The following is a 24,722-nucleotide window of genomic DNA, read 5'->3' as shown; positions in this document are numbered from 1 at the left end:
TGTTTAAATATTATTTAACATTTTATTTCTATAATATTTTCTTTGAAGCAAATCATTATATGAAAATTTTAAGCGATTATGTTGTAGACGAGTGCAAAGAGCTAAAAAGAAATTCAATAATTCTTTCTTTTTTTGAGAAGAAATTCAATAACTCTAGTACTAGAAATAAGGATTTTTTTTGTCAGGGTGAGGGGGTCAACTGCCTCTCTTGTTCCCTCCTTGGCTACTCCATTGTTCCTATGCTATTATTTTATGTGTAAATCGTTGATTGTGTCGCATGTAATATTTTAATATTTTTTAGTATAATACAAATCCCCTCTTTTGTTTTGATTTATGGGAAAATACAATTTTAAATTCCATGTAAAACAAAACCACAAGGAATTTTATATTACACTCAAAAGCTTTAATGAATGAAATATGACTTAATTAACGGTTTACACATAAATCAATCTCACATGAGTTAAGTGTTACACTCAAAACTTTACATGGTTCATGTTATTTGAAGAAATCAAGATCTAAATCTCATGCAATAGCTAGGTTATTGCACAAGATGTAATACCTATTGATGACCAAGAACAAAAGTTAAAAAGTTAACCTTTTTTTTTTTTTTTTTTTTTTCCGGTCGTCGTCCTTTTATAACCATATATATATATATATATATATATTTTTTTTTTTCACTATTTAAAAAAAAAATGATATACCTTATAGGTAATTAATTTGTATCCATTATGAACTTTTTTAAAAAAAAGTTTGTAGTAGTAGACTATTTTTTTTGGATGGAATAGACTAAATTTTAGATATGATTAGAACAAAGAGATAACATACCTAGAGGATGTACCTTATAATTAAGTTGTGTCCATTATCCAATGATTTCTTTTTAATTGAGAAGTGAGAACAATTTTTCTTTTTAGAAGTCTTTTTAGAAATCTTTCAGTTGAAGGACTACAATAACAGTAAAAGTTACAGTACACATGACAATTGGTGATGCTATCCACTCAATGAAGTTATGATTTATAAACCCAACTTTTATTATGTAGAAGTATACATGATATGAAGGGTTTGTAATGGGGTGATAGTAAAGCCAATGCGTTCCAGACTTCCAGTTGAAAATTCAAATAGAACTTCGGCTAAAAATTGATGGCCAAACGATCTGCAGTTGACTAGCAGAATGGGATTGAAGCCCACAACTTTGAAGTTTGAAATGATGGTTGAACATGTAACAGATTCAGCTCCAGCAAGCAAGAAATTTAGTATAGAACTACATTGCTACAACCACCCCAAGTTATAGGGCTTCCAGTATGACTTTTTCTGTGAGAGCTTTAGGAAGTCCCATCACGGTATCAGTTGTCCCTACCTGCCAAACGTCAATCCTGAGTTAATCTCAGAAGAATTGCAGAAAGGCAAGTCTCAACTCCTAGCATTTGGCAAGGGGAAATAATTTAAGGCATCAAACCCCTTGCACAGTTGCATATTATAATCAACTCAGAAATTCAAAACTTTAAGCCTCCTGATAGAGCAAACCAAGAACGTTAGATAGAGGTGCCAATGCATGATAAATGAGAGAGCATAGCTCCATTTGTTTGTTGACTTGAGGAGAACACACGACGAATAAAAAACACAAATTTAAAAATCTCTGACAGAGCAAAAGGAAGAAGGTTTTTCACTGGGGATAGGAACCACTGGTCTGGTATGTTCTTAGGAGTGGCTTAGGTGCCAAAAAGCATAGAATAGCCTGGTTCATGAGTCACTTGGCATCCAAAGTTGTGTGATGCCTAAAAACAGATGTTCCGAACGAAGTCTGTGCATGCATGTGCAAGTGAGTGTGTGTGTGTGTGTGTAAAGGAGAGCTAGAGACAGAGAAAGAGCTCAACTGACCACTGCTTCCACAAAAGGCGATGTCAGTGGATGTTCCAGCATCAAACCCCCAGCAGCATTGAGCGTAACTGCCTCCTCAATCTGAGCACACCTCATCCATTAAGAAAGAAGTCCATAACAATAGCAGGAAAAAAAAAAAAAAAAGTTGTCTGGCAAAAAAATCTGATAGCAAAAATAATATGGATATTATGAATTATACCAGCATATCAATTATGTCATCTGGTATGTTATAAAAATAAACCTGTATCACCACAAACACAAATATCAGTCTTCTAGGGATAATTATAGAGCTATCTTCTCAAGGTAACAAAAATTCTCAATTCAGATCCTCTCATTACCAAAAAAAGAAGGAAGCATCATGATGTTAGAACTTCAAAAAAAAAAGAAAGTATTTTTCTTCTCTCTCTCTCCTCCAAGGGTGAGTGACACTTCCTATTCCCCTAGATAAAGGAGGCTGATCACATATGCCTAACCCTCTTAGTTTTAACATGTATCAAGGTAGATAGGATGAAAATAATTGGAACAAAATATGGTAAGGAGTACCAATGGAAATGGAAATGGAAATGGAAATTTTCAAATACTTCGTGTTCATCATCATGAACATGAAGTAATCTTCTCTTTCAATAAAATTTTATTATTTATCAACCAATAGCAATGGAATATTCATATTTAAAATAAATGCACTTTTAACATGTCCCAAGATCAGGTGGGCTTGAAATCATCTAATTGTCACTGATCAGGAAGAGCAAGCAAAAGATATAAGTGCTCGAAAGCAATACCTCTGCTCTTTCCCATCCACCTCTTCTTTTTCCAGTCTTAAGATTGGTTACAAGAACAGATCCTACCACTGCTGCTTGACCACCAGAATATCCTGCAACCCAGAGGGAAGTGACAGTCAAATTCAGCTTAAGTTTAGAGAAAAGGTGAGAGTGAAGCCCATTAAGCAAACCTTTGATAAACTCCCGTGCTTCTTCCTTGCTGGATGGTTTTTCCCGGATTATCCCTTCATACACCACCACCTCAAAATCAATTAGATGGAGCAATAAGAAATAACCTTCAATAAGCTCTACATACCAACCAATAGAAAAGGAAAAAATGTTCTATTAATAGTAGGCTACACTTCATAATCATAATTGCAAAGGATGTATAAGCTGTGAGAAATGAGAAAAACATGCAAGCCCAAAACCCAGCAAGCTAATGCCTATATAAAGTATGGAAAAATCTACAAAAAAGCGAGGGGCACTTGTGCATGGTATCTAGGAACAATTAACTGCCTGAATTGTTGTACATCCTCTGATCCTCATAACTTGGAAGCCATTACGTATTGAAATTTGAGAAGATGGTCTAGTGGATTATGTTTATAAGAAGATTATAATCACTAAAAGCGACCACTGTGTCTGACTATTAATTGATTGGGTGGTTAGCAATTAGGATCATGCAATTGTCAAATATTTACCAAGATCTTCTATGAAGAACCTGTAAATTTGCGGTTTGGAAAAACTACATGAATACCAAGGGAGAATAGGTTGGAAACATATCATCTTCTCAGCAGGGCCAGCCCAAGGCCTAGGTCACTTAAGCCTAGGCCAAAGGCCCCCTCTACAAAAAGTTTCTACCCCTTCATAAAAAAGGCCTCATCCCCCATTATAAAAGGCCCAAAAATATTTTAAAGTGGTTGCGCACTTTTTTCTCATTATTAATGTTAGAGATATTATAACTTTTACTATAGGCTTACAAACTGACTATCACCAATAAAAAAAAAGAAAAAAGAAATTAAACATTCATTATTTAGGTTGTTGAAGTTCATGGCATTGCCACATCAATTTGTGAACATTTTTTAGTAAAATTTGTAATAGCTTTTGCATTTTCATTCTCATATCTAACAAGACCTTCAAAATACGAGACCAATAGAAACCTAACCCAATTGAAACCCTAATATGTTTCAAAAAAAAAAATGTCGTAAATGTGTTAAATTATCAATGATAATTAATCTCCTCTGATAGTTTCAGACTTTAATTTTTATAAACTAATATCCAGTATCTGCAGTAAATAAATAGGAATCAAAGAATACTGTATCTGCAGTAATTAACAGTGTTGCATGAGCATCCTCCTCAAATTGACTAGTATGTTGGAGCCTTGATAAAATGGCATCTGCCTAAGAAGAAATTCAAGATTAGAAGGTTCAATAAGATGTTTTATCATGGAAGTTCAAAAGACAAACCATATAATCAAAATCAAAGAATCATAGGAGGGAACAGATAATGTTTCCAAGATGAAACTATGGGACAGAAATGTAAACAGAATTACAGGAGCAAGCAAATGAGTAATCACGTATACAAAAGCTGACATCAAACACTTAGGCTCAAAATGACTAGTTGCTCTCTCTCTGAATTGATATTTTAGTGCTGAAATACACCAAAGAAGTTTTTCTCTGCTCTTTTGTACAACCCACCAGAATTTATTCCAACTTCTATTTGAAGTTATTCTATTTTTTAAGTTGCTCCCAAACACAAATGCTGAACTTTAATTATAAGTTTAAGCTAGTTGAATTGCAATGCTAGTATTGTTATTCTCATATAAGTTTGAATCAAGGATCTTGTTTCTTACAGTTAATATTATCTTTCCTTAGAGCATGTCTGCAGATAATAATATTTAAAATCCTCAATCATAGTTCAAAGGCCAATTAAGACCTTGGACTGACATATAGATATCCCCATGGAAACAAGTGACCTATGGCCTGTCTCACATAGTTTTATCATTAAGTATGCATACTAATGCATCAAATTAATACCAAGTTAAATGTTTGCAATATGTAAATTTTACGATTCCTAGTTACATGCTACAAGCTCACCCGAAAGAATCAAGTATATCAAAATATTCACTAGTGAAGCATGTGTTACTTGCAGTCTAAGAATTACAGACACTCTAATATCCCTAGTGTGTCAATGTCAAACATGTGTCCATGTTGGACGCGCTGGGGACACTCCTACATGTGTTTCCTCAATGTTGCTGGGTGGTTTTTTTTTTTAATTTAAATCATTTGATTTTAGAAATGTTTTTATAATTTTTTATTTATTTTGAAATTTTAAATATATGTAAACATACTATTTAATTAATTATTGTATTCCTACTGTGCCGTGTCCTAATTTTTCAAGAATTTCTGTATGTCTATGTCACGTAATGTATCCAAGTCATGTCCGTGTCGTGTCGGTGTTCATGCTTCTTAGCTTACCGTGCATCCATCAAATATTCAACAGCAAAATATATCTAACAATTGATAAGTAATACCTTTGCTTCAGCTAGAGCCATTACCAAATCTTCTGGCTTTTCCCTCCTAATCTCTTTCTCATCTATGTCTGCAATCTAATTCAAGCCAATATAATAATCCTTTAAAGCTCCATTCTAATCACAGATAACAAAAAGCTAGTGTTTTCACAAATATAACTCTACCATCACTGTAAACTCATATCCCATCTCGGCCAAAATTTGTCTGCGGGCCATGGATGATGAACCCAAAATTATCTGTCCAAAACAAAAATATATATCACATCCACGTTTTCATGGCACAAGTTTACATTTCTAGTAACAAACCAAGTGGAAAAAAAAAAAGAGTAAAAAGAAATATGCTGATTGTGACAAATACTGTTGCTCATTACAGCCATTTTAAGAATACTATGTACTATGTATCGATCTCAAAAGAAAAAAGAAAAAAAAGAATACTATTATGTATCATCATTACAGAAGGTATATAACTTTTTGCAACAGAAACAGTCTTTTAACTTTTTGCAATGGGTTTTTTTTTTCCTATTCTTATATTTTTGTATGATAAATAACTAAATAAGTAGAGAAGAGAAATAGAGCTGAGCAACAATTAGCAAAAAAGTGCATGTAAAATAATGTACCTTAAATGTGGAACTGTTTGTAGTAGCCATCCCTCTCTTTTTGCTTTCACGCTACGCTTGTAGTTGTAGCTGTAGTTGTAGATGAGCTTTGAGTACTCTACAGTCACCCGTTTAAAAAGAGTAAAGGAGTTTTCTATATGTATACTCTAACGGCGTTTTCTATGTAAAGTATTGAGCCTTGGGCTGGGCCAGCCCAATACCCAAGAATCACGATTTGAGTGGGATACCATGTCGTTTTTCTTTTTTTCTTTTTTACGACGACGCGTCGTATTCTTTACTTTTTTCCTACAATAAAATAAAACGGTTGCAGCTTACCTTCCTCCACAAGTGTAAACTGTTACCTTCCTCCCCACTCAAAGAAATTTTTTTCAAACCCTTCTTGTGGAGCAAGGCACTTCCTCCAGTATAAAAAGAACCTAGTGTACTAAACAGTATCAATCAATATTTTCTGTTTCAATTTCTTTGTGCTTGTGTTGCTTCGTGCCTATCAAGGTAAGCTACCTATGCTTACCTTCATTGGATCTTGAATTCGTCACCTTATTTCTTGCTAATTCTTAGTATTACTATACAAATTTTGAAAAGTATTTCTTTTGTTTCATCTACACGGATTCAGATTACTTTGGGACATATGTTCTACTATGTACTAGGTGTTTGTGTCAAAAATTATTAGCCTCAGTTGTGACCTCTTAGGTGATTTGTTTGTGACCAATTTTTCAGTAGCTTTGCTGGCTAGGCTTATGCCTTAAATCTGATTCTCTGGATAGTATAAAACAGTGTCTTACAAATTTAACAACCATTAGGTGATAAGCTTAAAAAAGAAAAAGGAAAATAGATGACAAGTTGTACCTGTCAACTCTCATACTGTGGAGTACAATTAGGTTTTGATTTTTTATGACATTGTGGCATGATTTGTGATTCTTAAGAAGAATCATTCTCTTCAGGAAAATAATATTTCCATTGAATATTTTTGTTGCTAGCTAATAACTGTTTATATCTTCCTATAAGGTGTTAGCAAGGATGGGATCAAACAACGGCCATACTCAACAGAATGAAGAGATACCATCTCCACTACCCATCTCGGTTGAGTTACCAGCTCCAACCGGGACTTATTGTCAAGGAGAGAATTGTGAGAGTGGCAGCTATCTGGCTAGTATGAAGGATCGATTTTACAAATTTATCCACGCTTCTAAGGATAAACACAAGGCTTGCTTCAACAAGTACATTGAGAAGGTAAGTTCGTATGTATAAGAAAAGGGGAGAGAGAGAGAGAGAGCTAAGTTTGACATATATATATAACTGTTATCCAAAATTTATCTTTCAATGATTTGCATATTGTTGCGACTTTTGAGCTAACTTCTATTTGTTTTGGCACAAAACAGATAACTGGAACGACAACAATTCTCGGAGCAAAGACTCCTGACTCAAGTGCAGTTTGAAGTTCCTTCCAATCCCCTTCAAGAAACTGAGACGACATGGACATTTTGCATTCACATCTGGATTACTAGTATTTAATTACAGACAAATGATCCCTTGTTTTTTTTTGTCCTGAACCAGATATGTAGATTTAGTTTTCAACTTAGCATCTAGAGAGATTATGTCTTCGGCATTATTTTAGAATATAAGACTGGAATGAGTTTATTATTCGATTAGTAGCATGTGGGTGCATTTGATTTTTAATATTAGGTGAGATTGTTTAATTTATTTATATGGTCTGACAAAGTTAATTTCCTGGTGAATTCTTAGTCATTACAATTTTTATTTGAAGGATTCAGAAAAAAAGAAAGATTGATCTGTTATAGTGATATAAATCATGCATACTTTAGTTTGATGACTAATTGAGTAAGAAAAGAGAGTAAATATGCAAGCACAAACGTGATGGATCATCCTTATACATGTAGTAGAGAACAAAGCCTATTACACTCAAGAAAAAATATTAGGAAGAGTGAGAACTGTCAACGAATAGTACGTGGTAAATGCTAGATCTACTTTTAGAGCAAAATGGTACTGGTCTGAGGTCTCCAGTGATGCCTATACTTCCTCATTCGAGCTTTAAGTTCTTCAGCCTGCAGGGGGATAAATAAAATAAAATAAAAATCAAGGGGAGCAAATAGATATTCCTATAGTGAGTCCTAACTCAATATTGTTTATGAGACACTGAAAACTTAGCAAAATGGAGTGTGTTGAATTGTACATATTAAGGAAAAGTCATGAACAAAAAATATATTTCTGGTTGGAGTGTATTGAATTGTTTATAAGACTAGTATTTTAGTTTTTAGAGGAGAAAAATTGTGTTACCTTTCTTCTTGATTGCTAACGATGTTTACTTCACTGCTTCCTCCAATTTTCCTGTAATTAGGAAGAGGCACCTTCCCTGACTCAATGCACTTGATGTCCTCTAATAGAATCTCATACTGCCTCTTTACTTCCTCTTCAGTTGTACCTCCAATAACCTTGGCTATGTTGTGCCAACGGTCTGGGGTTTCCTTGTAATATATTGCCAAAGCATTTTCAAACAGTTTGTTTTGCTTGGCTGTCCAAGTTGAATTGGAATTGGGGAAAGAAAGTGGCCAAGATTCCATCTTTTTTTTTTCTTGACTGGATTTCAGAGATAAATGTAAACGTGTTGCAAATAAAAAGACTAGTTGAGGATGATGGATTTTTGGGTAACAAAAATGATACAAGCAATTGAAAGGAAAGCCAAAGTCAGAAGATTAATGGGAAAGCGTGAAAAAAAATGAAAGAAGCAATTGCAAGCAAAAACCAAAGGCAGAGAAGATTAATGGGTGGGAAAGCGTGATATGATTGAAGACTGAAGACTCTTAAGTCAAGGGAAGAAGAGGAAAGGATCTTCCATATCCATGAAAACACTGTAGAAAACTAGAAACGCGGGTGGGGCAAGTAGGCATGAAAAAAAAATTGCTTGCAACCTTGCATAATTGCATAGTGCACATTATAAAATAGTTATAGTTCCAGGGGAGAGCCTGAGAGAGAGAGGGGGGGAGTCAATGTTTTCCAAGGATACTAGGATAGTCAATCGCTTCCTTTTCAAGTGTTGTTAATATAATCTTTGAGTACAATCAAGCATCAACTATGTTCCTATTCCTAGGTATAATTTATGAGCAGGTGGGGTTTAACTAGTAGTAAATTCATTCAACATTCTTGAAACTGATGAACCCACCAACCTGTAATCAGATTTAATATAATTTGTGCCTTTAATTTGCAAATCAACCCTGTTTAAGAATCTGTACAGACAGATGCGCTTAGCCAAACCAGTCACTTGTTGCTATTTCTTGATAACTCAAAAAGGAAAAGCAAAAAATCAATATTTTTTTGAGGGTAAAAAAAAAGCAAAAAGTCATGCTTGTCAAAAGACTCAAAACATGAATTGGATTAAAATGCTTGGTTTTTCATTTTGTTGTATCGTAAATACTCATCACTTATCCAATACTACTATTTAACAAAACTAACTAATAAGTTAAATTAAAATATATCTATAACATCTGTGTTTAAATTTGTCAAACTCAAAAGTGATAATGTGTGATATATAAGCTAAAATAATACTTTCTTTCGCATCATATTGCTTAGTGAACATCAACTCTCCCTCATCTTGTAAATAAGTTCATCATATGTGAAATTATTATTTTTAATTTATTGAAAATTTGAATAGTCTATTTGTAGCAAAAATTATATATAATGTTTAACAATAAGGGCAGTGAATCATTTTTTTTATATTATAAATTCATAAACAAAAGTCATTCTATCTAATTAATTCAAGTAACTTGAGTTATATATATATATATATATATATGTGTGTGTGTGTGTGTGTGTTTCTCAAAAAAAAAAAAAAAAAGTAACTTGAGTTTGTTTAATATAAAAATGAATCAACCTTAACATATAATATAGTTTGATAATGAACTCAAGGTTGGCTCAAATTCAAAATAAAATTAAGTGAACAATCCTTAACTTTTATTACCTGACTCTTCACTTACAACCTTAATGATAGACAAAGTGAACAAATTATTTATTAGGGTATTAGTAGAAGAACAAAATTTAGTTACAAAATATTGATTGTAGCCTTAGACTACAACATTACTCAATATCTTTTTATTGGAGTGAATTTTGACAAATTCATCATTGGATTACATATTTATCTTATATCTTCCATACTTGCAAAATTTCTAGAAAATTAAATATCAATAACTATGTCATCAATAAATTGTTTAAATTGCAAATTTTTGTAATTTAAAATTATGTATAAAATATAAGCTTATAAATCATATAGTAAATAATATCCAATTAACACAAAATTTGACATATGTTTTTTTTAGAGAGTTTCAACCTATGGAGTCCGCTCTTGATGATAGTTTTTTATCATCAAACCAAGACACTAATAAGTTTTTGATGTAGGTGGGAATTGAACCCCAAATATTTTATTCAACTATTAGAGACTTTACCAGTTGAGCTAACTGGAACTTACTGACATATGTATTAAGAACATAAAAAACACGTAATTCAATGGTTAGATATTCAAAATGACAAAATTTAGTTACGAAATTGGTTGTAACCTAATGCTACAATCTTACTCAATATCTTTTTATTAGAGGTGAATTTTGACAAATTCACCATTGGATTACATCTTCATCTTATGTCTTCCATACTTGCAAAATTTCTACAAAATTAAAGATCAATAGCTATGTCATCAATAAATTGTTTAAATTAAAAGTTTTTGTATTTTCAAATTATGCATAAAATATAAACGTATAGATCATATAGTAAATAATATCCAATTAATATAAAATTTGACATATGTATTAAAAGCGCAAAGAACATACAGTTTAACGGTTAGATTTTCAAAATATGTAATAATATTTATTTTATTAAGATTACAACCAATTCTGTAGTTAAACTTTGTCATTTTTAAAATTTATAATAATATTTATTTTATTAAGTAAGGCTTATAGCTAAAAACTTTGTTAATAGAAAAAGCTTTGGCACCTTGTCATGCGCTAGATTTCTCTTTGGAAGTTGAGGTCAACTAGGTGATTTTGGAGAGAGGTTTAATAGAGGTAAATATGAAAAGCCAAAAAAAAAGGTCCCACCGAGATTTGAACTCGGGTTACTGGATTCAGAGTCCAATGTCCTGACCACTAGACCATGGGACCGTTGATGACTAAGTTGTTAATTTTTAATATTAGTAGAAATATTCCCACTACGTGCTCTGAAATTAGACAAAACGACAAGTTTTACAAAGGTTGGTCCCACCTATATAAAAAATATATATTCAATTGTCTGCTTTTGCTAGCAACTTGCAAAAACTTCCTAATAGTAGTATTATATGATCCATGAAACTGAAAGTTGAAAACCAGCAACAAGCTTTGGGGAGATGTGGCTAAGAGGCTTCAGCAGCAGCGTTCTCATCAAGGAGAAGAAGAAATGGGACGCGCTGGTCATCGGCGCCGGCCACAACGGCTTGATAGCCGCCACTTACCTTGCTCGCGGCGGCCTAACGGTGGCTGTTCTCGAGCGACGCCACGTCATCGGCGGCGCTGCCGTAACGGAGGAGATCATTCCCGGCTTCAAGTTCTCTCGCTGCAGCTACCTCCACAGCCTCCTTCGCCCCTCCATCGTTAGGTGCCTCCCCAAACTAGCTGCTAGCTCCTTCCTTTTTCTCCGTCTTTACTTTTTACTGTTCTATTTCTACTTTCAATTCAACTCAACTTAACGATTATCCTGATTACATAGATTCATTTATCAGTTTGGGAACTCAAGGTTTTTCTGACTTTTAGCTTGCTGCCCACGCTACAATACACAACCTTTTTTTTACAATTTATTAAGCTGACAAGTTGTTTATGTGTGGTTTCCCAGACATTTGATTTTGTTTATTGTGTGTGTCTCTGTGTGTGTGTGTGTGTTGGAACTGAAGAGAATTAGAGTTGGCGAAACATGGGCTGAAGTTGTTGAAGCCAATGTGTACATCGTTTACACCCTGTCTTGATGGGCGTTATCTTCTGCTGTGGCCAAACGACGACCTGAATTATTTGGAGATTTCAAAGTTCTCTAAACGAGACGCCGATGCTTATCCCAGGTGCTATTTCCTCACCCCATTTAGCCACACTAGCTTTGTGCATCATGTCTGTGCACTATGTCTGTAGCCTGATAAACCAGAGCATGTGTGTGTATCATTTTGGACGCTGTAAACTGTGATCAGTTTTAGTAGAAAGTAGAGTTCAAGATCTCTGAATATGCTTAAATCTATTTATTTAAATGCTCTAAGTTGATGCGGCTAAGAATTTATAGATAGGTATAATATATCATACTGGGGGTCTTTGACTCTAGGATGCAAGGGCATGGACACGGGTACAGTTACAAGTACGGTTACGATACAGCGACACAAAACAATTTTTGAAAAATTATAACATGCAAATTGGATACCGTTACGACACAGATACGACATGCCAAATGAAGTGTCCGTGCATCCTAGCTTTGACTGTGGTTCTCCCATCCCATGAAATATGAATGACTATCTATGTGTGTGTGTTAGAGATATATCAACACATTAGCATAGGTCCAAGCCTAATTTTATATTGTGTGCAAGCCAAGTCTTCTACTTGTACTAAAAGTTTATTAGTCTAGCGTTTAGTTTATTATATATACTCATGTTATGGTTCATTGTAACACAGAATTTGTACTACACTCTAATATATTATTGATGTAGCCTTTTAGGGTTTCCTCCGTGGATGTAGGCGGTTAGGTTGAACCAAGTAACCTTCGTGTGTTATTGTGTTCTACACTTTATGCTTTCGCTTCCGTATCCATACTAGCATATTCAATGCAGAATATATATCATAGCTAATATTTAACAATAGAGAGAGAGAGAGAGAGAATTGAGGCAATCAGAAAAAGTTGGAGCCACTGATGGATTCTTCAGTCATTCTCCTTTCTGATCCGCCTTGTTCTCTTACTAATAATAATCATCATATTGGATGGAGTAGAATCATCTTTTGGATTCTCAAAGGTGCTTGTTTTAAATTTATATGATCAAGGCTGCCTTCCTCATAATGTACTGTTTAAACCAATGAATTTGGCTTGAGATTCTATACAGAATGTGCGTAGAAGCCATTCAAACTTCATGGGACTACCATAACATTGTAGTTATTCTCACTTCTTTAAATGCTGTAATATGCAAGAGACATATTTCTGCTTAGCATTTTATGTCCCATGCAGTGAATAATAGTGCTTATTTGTTTCCTGTACTCTAAGTCATCTTTCTGTTTTTTTCTTTCCTTACTGATTTATAGATATGAAAGTCAACTGCATAAGTTCTGTAAATTCATGGATTTTCTTTTGGAATCACATACCCCTGAAACTCTTCATGGGGATTCATATTTGGTTGATTGGCTGAGGGATAAGTTGCACAAATCAGTTTTCTGGACCCGTTGTCTACAGCATGCTCTTTCCTTGGGGCAAAAAGATATGGTGTAAGTGTTACCTTTTCTACTGACAAGTATCATATTTTTTTTCTTATTGCTTCTGTTTATATGGGATTCACATTGTAAAACCAGCTTGAATTAGTAAACATAAATCCACTATAAGTCTATAACTCACAACTTGAATGTCTTTTAGGTTTATAATGCATTTTATATGATTTTGACAGGGACTTTATGGACCTTTTACTGTCCCCAACGTCAAAGGTTCTGAATATGTGGTTTGAGGTTGTCGTCATTACTTTGAGTAACACTGAAGTCATTGTTATTTGTTTAGCATGTCTGAGATATTGGATGATGCTATGCAGTTTTATAATTAACCAACCTTGGTAATTCCAAGTTACTAGGAAAATAAGAAATATGACATGTTTCAGCTATTTGACCATGAAGGGCTTTCAAAAATTGCTTCATTATGTTCATTAGGTAAAAATGCATATTAAATGAATTTATGATGATTATTGAGTGCTGAGAGATTTCCAGACTATAGTTTGATGGTGAATGCAATCACCGCTCTCCAAGCTTTAGAACTAAATGATTTTAGATATGCTTCCATATCAATTGTTAGTGTGGATAAAAAGCTTAGAACATTAAATAACATGTTCTTTTGATGAGCACTTAAGCAGAAGATCATTTCCTCAAATATGATGTATTACTATTTTTGAAATTGTTTATAACAAAAATATATGCATGTATTTTTGTACAGGACTAAAATTCTTATGTATCAAATAATTATGCATAATCTTGAAGCTTCAGCTGCAGAAAAGAGCGTTAAATGTCTTTGTCAATATCAAAATTTCTTCTCTAAGGGTTATTGGTCATTAGACCTACCAGTTATGTTTTTATATTATTTTCACAAGCATTTTGATCCTTGTGTTAAAGCTTGTTTACTATTCACTTGTGCAAAGACCTTAACCTCTGAATCTAATGATGTTTGTCATTAATTTGGGTATCTACAGTCAGATGTGGTGAAGGCAACACTTGCAGCAGATGCTATTATTGGAACTATGGTAATACTTCTATTCTTGGTGCATGGTGTAGATATTTAGTTGTGATTTTCTGTTTGAACACTGGGTCATACAAATTAAAATTTTATTTAAAAGGAAACAGTGAGACCATGATTTTTCTTTGAGCTCTCCCCCCCTCTGCCCCCCCCCCCCTTAAAACCTCAAATAAATGTTACTTTTTACTCTTTTGATGCTCTTCAGTTTAATTCATCATGACATTTAGTCACTGATAAGTGTTTCCTTAAACTGTTTAGGACATGTCTTTAGGAATTAGTTCTAAGCAAAAAACCAAGGAATTAACATGTAGGTTGCTAGGAATTAGCACCTAGACATTAGAAAATTCCAACATAAAATTTCATTCATCAAGCCTCCCCTAAAACTTTTTTCATGGGGGCCTTTAAATACACTCCCAAATTGCATCAAATAAGGAAAGAAAATCAACTCATAATTAAATGACAACCAAATCCCATAAAATCCTTGAACTCAAATAAAAGCAATTCCCAAAAATAGTTCAACATCAAATCAGCAACAATTTTGGTTCAATGAAGTAATCACTAGTGTCTGCATCAACTCTCTCGAGTTGGGAGAGCCTTGAGTCCTTGACCCCTTCAAATGAGCTCCTGCAGCCATGTGGTGCTATAGCAGATTAAGGCCAAGGATCCAAGTGAATTTGAGTCTGGTCCTCCCTTTTAATGTCCAAAATAGTATCAATATGTCTTTGACATACTGATAGAAGCTTCATTGAATTAGTCATAAGGTTTGTACTGGGATCATGAGAAGCTCACCAAATGGATCATCTGGGATAACTAACCTTTGAATTTTCTTCCAAATACACATTTGGTCCAAACCGTTTCAACACTTTGAACGGTTTGAGTCATTTGACACTATTTGTAGGGATATCATTTGAGCCTGAGTGGAAGAAATAATCATCTTCAGGAAATATTATAACATGAATCAACCTGAACTTTATATTGATTATCATTTGTTTCAGATTGCTTACTGACCTCATGATACTTTTCATAAACGTGATGTGTATATGTTTCTGCTAACTTAGATACGTTAACATGTGATGATAGTGGGAGAAGATTGAAAGGCTTCCTACATTTTACTTCAAACCAACTCATGCTTATAGACCTTGTGGTGCAAATTTCATATGTAAATTGGCTGGCAATCTTTGCTCATTGCCCTTTCAAGCATTTCTAGGCTTATGATTCTTAAGCCCTTTTTCTAAGTTGTCCTTTTAGGTTGTACTAACATACACTTCACTCACCTTAGGTGTATGAAAACTATTCTCAGGGAGTTCAGCTTGAGGCAATACAATGCGACCTAGGTAGTTAGGATCCCCCTCGAACTTTTCATCTATGCCTTGGATGTCATCAATGTTAGGTTCATAGACTACTTCTTCTAGACTTTCCTCATTACACTCTTCTTTTTTTTCCGTCAATTAAGAGGGCTTTATTAGGGCACCTGGTAGCAACATGACCAAAGCCTTGACATTTAAAACATTTGACTCAAGACTAGTTCAGATTGAGGGTTCACCACCCATCCCTCTTCCCTTTTCATCTTTACTAATTGACAACTACCAGGGTTGGGCTTTGACTGAGGAGGAATTGCTGGTGGTTTAATAGTGTTGATTCCTGGCTGGGTGCTAATTCCTAGGTTATCCTGCTTGGTGTTGAATACTAGGTTTATCCTTCTTTTTCTATTATTTTTATTTTCCCCAATTTTCCTTTGAATGTTGTGCTGCATCAAAATTTAGTATCAGAGCATCATTGTTCTGCATCAATCTATCGTTCTATCCCCATTTAAAGAGGGCTATTTGAAGTTAGGTACCATTCTAAATAATAGAAAGCAAAATTCACTGCAGGTTACTTTTCACCCTTTTTTTTAATTTTTAATTTTACTATTTCTTTTTACACGGTATTTCATTTGTCAAAAAATGAGTTTTCAAAGGAGCAAGCTGTTCATATTTCTTTCTGGCAATTTATGTGAACTTTTAAAGTTTAAGCATATATTGCCTAAAATTTACTCGTGCTTTGGATTGGTTATAATTATCATCTATTTGCTGGTTCGATGGCATTTTCGGTTGGCCATAATGACATAAACTTTAAAGAGTTGCAAGAACTATTTAACTCATACCATTGTCATAGACTAACTGTTGTCCATATTCCCTTCTATAACAATATTGAGGTCTCAAGGTGATTCATATTTTCATTTCCATTATATTGTGCAGCTCAGATATGTTTTAATTATTACAAAAACAGGAATGGTCTTTTGACTGAATAAAAGAAATGGTATTCTATTTTTCAGCATTAATAAGATGGCCTTCTTAGTTTTGTTTCATAGGCAAGTATCCATACACCTGGGAGTGGATATGTTCTGCTACATCATGTTATGGGTGAAACCGATGGTGAACGAAATATTTGGTCGTAAGTATCTCACGTGTGAAGGTTCTTTATTGGACAATCAATTTTGTCATTTTTTTCATTGTAAAATAGCAAGCTGAACCTAGGTATGCATATATTTTTGTATTATTTTGTTTGAAAATTCCTAAATTATTTTGATTGGAAATCTTTGGCCTTGTGGTCCACATATCCATCTTAAATAGCATGTTGTTTTCTCTTTCTGTTGCCTTTACATTTTAAAAAAAGAAATTATATTGGTAGTTGTGGTATCTTGGCTGATTTGACATTTTTATTTTGATTTTCACATTGTTGAAATGTCTCCTATTGCATGCATCTTACTGTTTATCAAATTCCATTTACATGTATGGTTGACATTCTTTGTAGGCACGTTGAAGGTGGGATGGGTTCTGTGTCTTTGGCCATTAGTAAGGCTGCTAAAGAAGCTGGTGTTCATATTATAACCAATGCGGAGGTATGTTTATTAGAAATGTAATGATGCATAATCTTTTAGTTCAGCTATAATTTTTCCTCATTGTGCGTGCGTGTGTTTTAACCTTTTATCCTCCATATTTCTAACTTTCATTAGTGGAGTATTATACTCTTTTAAGTTTTTATTTTGATTAATACAGAGACATGATATTAATGCTTATTTAAAATGTAACATACTTCTAGTTAAGCCAACAAGCTCTAATTGAAATGGTTTCTCCTCTCCCCCATAAGAATGGGGTGGAGGGTGGGGTTATAAGTTAAAGACCCCTTTGGTGCATGTGTAAATTACAAATTAAAAAAAGAAAAAGAAAAGGAACATACTTCTAGTTTAGCCTTTTTCAGAAATAGCTTATGTTCAATAATCTGGCTTAGTTTTCATCTCTTTCTACATTGCTTCTATGTATGCAATAATTTGCGCTCCTCAGTTATGAAAATTATTGTCCTTTGACTTAGTAAATTCATGTCTTTTCAGGTTTCGAAATTGATGATTGAAGACTCCGGCGTAGTAAATGGGGTTAGTTTGAATTCCTACATTGCCTCAACTGAGCAATCTCAAAGCATTCATTAAACTGTTCTGAGTTCCATGTCATTTTCATAATTTAGGTATTGCTGACTGGTGGGGAACAATTTTGTTCTTCAATTATTTTGTCAAATGCAACCCCTTACAAGACTTTCATGGTAAGAAAACTAAAAGTGCTATTTCTACTTCATGACTGGGTAAAGCATTGAGTCATTGACACCAAATGATTATTAAAGAAAGATGTAAACAAATGTATTCACTAAAAATGGTGGCAGACTTAAGTCAGCTTGTCAACTTTCTTTCATTAATTTTTCTCCCTTTTTAAGATTAAGCTTTTCTGATACAGGAGTTGGTCCCTCAAAATTTTCTTCCTGATGATTTTGTACGAGCTATCAAGAACTCTGATTATAGTTCTGTAAGATCCCTTCATTCATAACATCAAACATTCACACATGGAAAACTATTGAAAATATGTCTCATATTTCTAGATCACTAAATTTAATTAGTTCGTTATGTTTTATAGGGCTTTAAAATCCTTAATTTGCTACTTTTCTGGATTATTCTTTAGGTAAATAGAAAAGGAAAAGAAAAGAAACCAACCTACAAAAAGTGGCCTTTTCTATGTCATTAAAGTTGTGGCCCTTGGGGTAGGGAGTCCAATTTAAACAAATGAAAGCTCTCCATGCTAGTCTTCCCAAGCTAGCAGAATTTTATGAAGATAATCTGCATTATAATAAAAAGGGAATTGCTGAAGAAGTGTAGTGTAACTAGAAAGGATAAAGTCTTGTGGTGTATGAAATGAATTTTCATCAGTAGTGTTGCATGTGTAGTACTTCCATGAGTTTTAGTTCTATGATGTGACTTAACTTAAAATGTCCTTTTTTTTCCTCTTGGAGGGACTTCTTTCTTTTTTTCTATGTTTGGAACAGTTTGTCTTTGGAGATAATGGTATTTAATGAGTTGATTTTGGTTGTCATTGACTGCTACAGGGAACAACAAAAATTAACGTAGCCGTTGATAAATTGCCTCAGTTCAAGTCTTGCAGATTGAGTTATCCAGAGGTGGGTCCCCAGCATACAGCCACCATTCGCATTGGTTCAGAAAGGTATTCTAGCATGTACAAGATACACACACACGTGTGTAAAAAATCATTTTAAAGCTTATGTCCATTCTATGTGGTTCCATATGGTTAATCTTACTCATCCACTGATCTGCTTGTATGATTAGTACCTTTTCCTTTAGTAAGTAATTAGTACCAATTTTCTATTTGTATGTATCAATGGTAGATTTGAATCATTTCCCAGATTTCACTCCTAGGTCTATTGTGATATCTGGACTGGATCTTATGCATTTCTTCTTTCCTTTTTCCTCTTCTTTCGGGTCAATATAGTATGGAGGAGATTGGTTCAGCATGTCAAGATGCTTGGAATGGTTTACCATCACGAAGGCCTGTAATGGAAATGACAATTCCTTCTTCATTGGACAAGACCTTATCCCCACCTGGTAAGTAAAAAGGGAAAACCTCTGAAGTTCTTTAGAAACTGTATTGTTTAATTCAGTGTTGTTGGTTTGATCTCCATGCCATCTTAGCTTTTTGTAACAGAAAAAAAATAAAATCCAGAAACATGCAGATTCTCTTGCGATAGATTTTAATACAAACTTGTCAAAGCAGCAATGTATTATGCGATGTTTTAGTGATGCTGATTAAAATTTCTTCTAGCTCGTTAATTTTTTTCTTTATGACACTAGAACTTTCACTATTTATGGTGAGAATTGAATGCATGCAGTTTGTGTTGGAAGCTGAAGTCCCTAGAAATTATTTGCTATAAAGTTAACAAATACTTTTATAGAAGCATTGTTTACTTTCCACTCTCATGAAATTGATAGTCTTCTTTGGTGTCAAGGGTATATTTCCTCAAAATTATATGGGATCTCAAAGTAACTAATTCCTTTTCTTATATTCTTACACTTGAGATGTTGCAGTTTGATGTACTGTCTCCATTTACTTGTAAAATAATCAACTCTGCATTTCTTTTTTGTAGGTAAGCATGTCGTCAGCTTGTTTACACAATACACACCTTATAAACCCTCGGATGGTAGCTGGGAAGATCCCATATATAGAGTAAGTTGCTATTCTACCTACAGGATTAAGTGTGTATTTGGATACTACTTATTTTGCTGAAAACTAAAAACAATAAAAAAAGATTTTTCGGTTACTGTTCATTAATGAAATTACTGTGCATTTGCCTAATTGCACTGTTCATGTCCCATGAACAGTGCAAGAGGCGCTGGATTTAAAAAAAAACAAAACAAAAAAAACAAAAACACAAACGCAAACGCAAACGCAGGAATTATAATTCCTATCCACACATGTCCTAAATGAAATGGCAGTATTTAACACTAAAATTACTGATCTTGTTAATAATTTTTTTTCCCGAGTGGAATGTTTAAATCATTCTAAGTGGTGCTGTACAGATTCATTGATTGCTGTATGATAAATCCTGATAGGAATCATATGCACAAAGATGCTTCAACTTGATTGATGAATATGCTCCTGGCTTCAGCTCATCAGTCATCGGCTATGACATGCTAACACCACCAGATCTTGAAAGAGAATTCGGTCTGACAGGTCTGTGCAATTTTATGTTGACTACTGACATTATGAATAAGTAAGTTTATTTGGCAAAAAACTTACGTCTTTTTCTTTGGCCTGTGGAAACAAATTACAGGAATTGTGGTTGAGTAGATAAAATACATGTTTTTGTTTTCTTGCTAGGCTATGACAACATGTGACATAAAATGAATGTTTTTGCATTTTGAATGTTATTTACTACACTTTAAATATGTAACAGGGGGGAATATTTTTCATGGTGCTATGGGTCTGGATTCACTCTTCTTGATGCGACCCATTAAAGGATGGTAATTCTCACAGCCTCTGGAAGTTACTTTAGTGGGTGATCAAGAATAATTCAATTTGAGATATGTATGCATCTTATATAATATGTCATGCAAAGAATAATTACTTTTCTTCTGGATACAGGTCAGATCATAGGACGCCAATTAGAGGGCTGTATATGTGTGGAAGTGGATCACATCCTGGAGGTGGCGTAATGGGTGCACCTGGCCGTAATGCTGCACATGTTGTACTTCGGGATCTTAAGAAGCATTCTCGTTAGAAGTTCTTTTATACTTTCCTGATCTCTCTATGGTTATGGTTGCTTGCTGTTATTTGTAACAAAACCTTCAGTTAGAATGAAATTTCATGGTTTTTTTCCTTGAACCTTTGTACAGCATAGCATGTGTTTATTGCTGCAGTTAGTTTCACTTTGTAACGATTCTTTGTAGCCAACTTTGAGCTTCAGCTATTTGTAACACAAACGATGCCTCCAGCTGCATGCTTTCTCTGCATAATAGGCTGAAGAATCTGTAACTCAACTCTCCTTATTTAAACATACAATTCCTATCTTAAAAAAATGAGTTAATTAGGCATAAAATGTTCTATGCTGTTCTGTTTTCCAAATAAGAGAGTGGGAAAAAAGAAGAAAAGAGCTGACAGGGACATTTTTGACAGCAATTGCAACTGAAACGTAACCCTGCTGTTCACGTTTAGTTTTGCTATGTGTAACAGAATGTGGTATCTCTATGTAAAGAGTGTGTGAAGAACACTTTTTTTTTTTTTTTCGGTATACATGGGAGTGTAAATTCCATGCGTGATAAAGTCGTTATATGCACCTTGACCAGAGATAAGATAATTTGTGGTGAAATGTGGTTGGCACGTAGCATGGTGATATGATATTCTGTGACTACAGGTACCATTTTAACCAATTGGACTCCTATCGTTTGCATCACCTTGCACTGACGGAACCTCGTTCCATTTTCAAAAATTTCACGTCTTCACTTTTTGATTTCAGGAGTTGAATTTGAGGGCAATTGCATGTTATCTCAATATGTTCTCTAATCTGCTACTCTTGTACTAAACTACTAATGCTTGATTAATGTTAAATAAAATTATTGACCATTTTATTTGGAATAGAAATGGCATATGACAATCGAATTCAAAATAAAATTAGTCATAAATAATAAGGTATCTCATGCGTGGAGCGCACGAGACCTTTGTCTCATTGATAGAGTGAGTCTACACCATTGGGGCCTACCCTGTCAGTGAGACAAAAAAATTGGTCATGAATGAGAAAGTATCTCATGCGTCGAGCCCGTGTGACCTTTGTCTTATTGACAGAATGAATCTACACCAGTTAGGCCCACCCTATTAGTGAAACAAAGAGCATATACGCTCTAGCACATACAAAAGCTTATACAAGAGCTTCTAAAAATTTAGCATTTACTATCTCAAAAACTAACTTTATAACATATAATACATCACTTTACAATATCCTTTACATTAAAACTTTTATTTTTTTTACCACTTTATTTAAATATTATTTCTTTATTATTGTTTATTCATTTTTTATTCTTCCTCTCCCCCTCTCTTTCTCAACCCAATTATTCTCAGCACCGCCGACCACCACATCCACCCACCCATACCACAACCACCATATCCACCCACCATCGCCACCACTAGCCACTAGCCAGATCCACCGCAACCACAAACAACAGCATAAAAAATAAAAAACCTTTAAAATTCGCCCACCACATCCACCGTCGGACAAAAAAAAAAAAATCAACAGCAATCGGACCAAATCAACATCCACCCACCACACCCTCCACATCCACATCCACAAAAAAAAAAAAAAAAAAAAAAAAAAAAAAAAAAAAAAAAAAATCAAAATCAAAATCAAAATCAATCGGACCAAATCATGGATCTTTGAGAGAAGACCAAGGAACACGATCTGCGTCGGTGAGCAAATGAGCTCACTCAATTCGCGTCGGTGACCTAGGAACACGAACCACGACTGTCGGTGACCCAAAATCAAGATTAAAACCACGACCCAGTAACACTGCACCGTGACCCAGGAACAGCATTGTGACCATTAGACCACATCGGACCTATGACCATTGAACCATCATCGCCAGACCAGAACCATCACCAGATCGCATCCATCGGGAGAGAGAAGAGAGAAGTGAGAAAGGAAAGAGAAGAGAGAAGTGAGAAAAGAGAGGAGTTGTGAGAATAAATTTTTTTTATTTATTATACAATCAAGCTCCATTGAGCTGATATCAATAACAACTCGCTGTAGCTTGTTACTAAATCTTTTAAGAATTAGCATATTTGATGGAATTGTGTTTTTTTCATTTGAGTTACTAAAAATGTTGAAAAATTGCATTTAGCATTTTTAGCACCTTTAATGGGAATGCTCTATGAGCATTCACAATGAAAAATATCATCCTATTCTATTTTACTATCACAAAAAATTACTTTATTATTTTACAATACACTCAATATCCTAAAACTCTATTATTTACCATTTTATTATAATATTATTTTTTAATTGTCTTTTATTATTTCTTTTCAATAGTCATTAACCGTTTGAAGAGAGAGAGCTCAGGCCCAATATCAATGAGAGCTTCAGCACAAATTAAAATATTATTATTTTGTTTTGACATAATTGTACAGTGCCATCATACATCGGTCACATTGTGCCCAAAAAATATATATTTTTCCATGTTTAGTCTTCCTGATGTTGAGACAAATTAGGCTTGAATACTAAATTTAGTTACATTTGTCATATCCCTGAACATTGCGAATGCTCTAAGGAACCCTATCAATCACATTCCTAAGCTCATTAACTGAAATAACCGAATTAACTGTAATGTGGTTGAATATACCTCGAATGATGAATAAGGCGAGTTGATGAGGGTTCAAACAGACTTGAAGGGCGGCAAAAAATGAGACCCCGGCCGCGACGCAACAGTCCTGAGAAAGGGCAATGGAGTTGAGAACACTCAAGATAACCGTCAGAGAAGCTTCTAGAATGTTCGAGTCCGTTAACTGTGACGGAAACCGTTGGAAAAGGTAGTACAAGCAGTAGAGAGCTTCTTGGCATTGTTCCATCACAATAGGCGAAGGCCGAAGCCCAGTCTTTCGTCTCCGAAACGACGCTGTTCAAGCTCGAAACGACGTCGTAAGCCACGATCAACGCGCATTCTTCGATCACGTCAGCCAAATAGCCTAGCCTCGGCAGTCCCAAAACCGACAGCCCCACGCGCGACGTGCAGAAGAAACGGTTTTTCTTCTGTCGACGCTTTTCGTGGTGATCGGCGTACCTTGTTGTAAACTTTACGCATAAAGCAATTCAGAAAATATCTGAAACAAAATATCTTATTGAATTCAAAGTAACCTGTTGACTTATATAAGCGTTAAAAAGAGACAAAATAGGAAACAAACAACCCACGTTGAACAACCCACTTGCTAAATGGCTAATAACATGGTAAATGGTTAAGGAAATGGTCAAACTCTACCTACGTGTCCTAAATAATAGGATTTATTAACTGAATAAACTTTGACAACCCCAACAATTCCTCCCCTAAACTGATTGCAGTAATGCTTTCAGTTTACTTGTGGTACCACACACACACCCATTGACTCACGCAGCTTCAAGAACATATCCAGCTTGAGTGGTTTTGTCATTATGTCTGCAACTTGTTCTTGTGTGACACAATGCTTTAGCTCAACAACTCCATCTCTGGTCAAATCACGCAAGAAATGAAATCTTACATCAATGTGTTTGCTTTCGCGTCCATGCATGACCGGATTCTTGGATAGCTTAATGGTAGAACCGTTATCACATAACACAGGTACACTTGCCTTGGGAATGACCAAGCTTCTCCAATACTCTCCTCATCCACACCCCTTGACAAGCACAAGAGGCAGCTGCCACAAACTCGCTTCGTAGTGGACAAAGCAACCATGTGTTGCTTTTTAGAGGACTAGGACACAGCCCTTCAAGAGTAGAAACACATAACCGAAGTGCTTTTCCCCGTCATCTACATCTCTTGCATAATCACCGTCCGTATATGCCATCAACTCTCCATTACCCTCCTTTCGATATAAAACTCCCAAATCCACAAGACTTTCAAGTATCTTA

At 34.6% G+C, this 24,722-nt stretch overlaps 3 protein-coding genes and 1 non-coding gene across 7 annotated transcripts; 1 reads left to right on the top strand and 3 right to left on the bottom strand.

The window, feature by feature from the left end:
- Positions 1-999: 999 nt before the first annotated feature.
- LOC142624135 (uncharacterized) lies at positions 1,000-5,886 on the bottom strand. 2 transcript variants are annotated; one of them, XM_075797646.1, is made up of 9 exons: positions 5,778-5,886; positions 5,326-5,397; positions 5,164-5,238; positions 3,947-4,030; positions 2,825-2,894; positions 2,655-2,746; positions 2,075-2,116; positions 1,876-1,956; positions 1,000-1,354 (listed from the first exon to the last, which is right to left on the bottom strand). In XM_075797646.1, exons 1-9 carry the CDS (start codon positions 5,805-5,807, stop codon positions 1,283-1,285), a joined length of 618 nt encoding a protein of 205 aa, XP_075653761.1. In that variant the 5' UTR covers positions 5,808-5,886; the 3' UTR covers positions 1,000-1,282. The 2 variants fall into 2 exon arrangements, with proteins under 2 accessions (XP_075653761.1, XP_075653762.1); XM_075797647.1 differs by lacking the exon at positions 2,075-2,116.
- A 1,726-nt stretch (positions 5,887-7,612) lies between these two features.
- On the bottom strand, positions 7,613-8,688 carry LOC142626303 (protein RADIALIS-like 3). Its single transcript, XM_075800119.1, has 2 exons — positions 8,073-8,688; positions 7,613-7,840 (listed from the first exon to the last, which is right to left on the bottom strand). The coding sequence occupies exons 1-2, from the start codon at positions 8,354-8,356 to the stop codon at positions 7,816-7,818; spliced, it is 309 nt and encodes a 102-aa protein (XP_075656234.1). The 5' UTR covers positions 8,357-8,688; the 3' UTR covers positions 7,613-7,815.
- Positions 8,689-10,867: 2,179 nt separating this feature from the next.
- On the bottom strand, positions 10,868-10,939 carry TRNAQ-CUG (transfer RNA glutamine (anticodon CUG)). The gene has a single exon. It is a non-coding gene; the product is annotated as a tRNA-Gln (tRNA).
- Positions 10,940-11,100: 161 nt separating this feature from the next.
- LOC142625908 (uncharacterized) lies at positions 11,101-20,959 on the top strand. Of its 3 annotated transcripts, none has more exons than XM_075799661.1 (16): positions 11,102-11,408; positions 11,701-11,862; positions 13,076-13,255; positions 13,432-13,468; positions 14,218-14,268; positions 16,612-16,694; positions 17,055-17,142; positions 17,632-17,673; positions 17,763-17,837; positions 18,026-18,094; positions 18,669-18,784; positions 19,070-19,182; positions 19,722-19,801; positions 20,188-20,308; positions 20,532-20,598; positions 20,720-20,959. In XM_075799661.1, the coding sequence occupies exons 1-16, from the start codon at positions 11,161-11,163 to the stop codon at positions 20,853-20,855; spliced, it is 1,668 nt and encodes a 555-aa protein (XP_075655776.1). In that variant the 5' UTR covers positions 11,102-11,160; the 3' UTR covers positions 20,856-20,959. The 3 variants fall into 3 exon arrangements, with proteins under 3 accessions (XP_075655777.1, XP_075655776.1, XP_075655775.1); XM_075799660.1 differs by having other exon boundaries at positions 13,432-13,489; XM_075799662.1 differs by lacking the exons at positions 20,532-20,598; positions 20,720-20,959 and having other exon boundaries at positions 11,101-11,408; positions 13,432-13,489; positions 20,155-20,294.
- The last annotated feature ends 3,763 nt before the right edge of the window (positions 20,960-24,722 follow it).

Source organism: Castanea sativa, chromosome 2 (assembly GCF_040712315.1).
Source record: "Castanea sativa cultivar Marrone di Chiusa Pesio chromosome 2, ASM4071231v1".
NCBI lineage: Eukaryota > Viridiplantae > Streptophyta > Magnoliopsida > Fagales > Fagaceae > Castanea > Castanea sativa.
The sequence above is the reverse complement of the archived record's forward strand: the minus strand, read 5'-3'. Positions and strand labels throughout refer to the sequence as shown.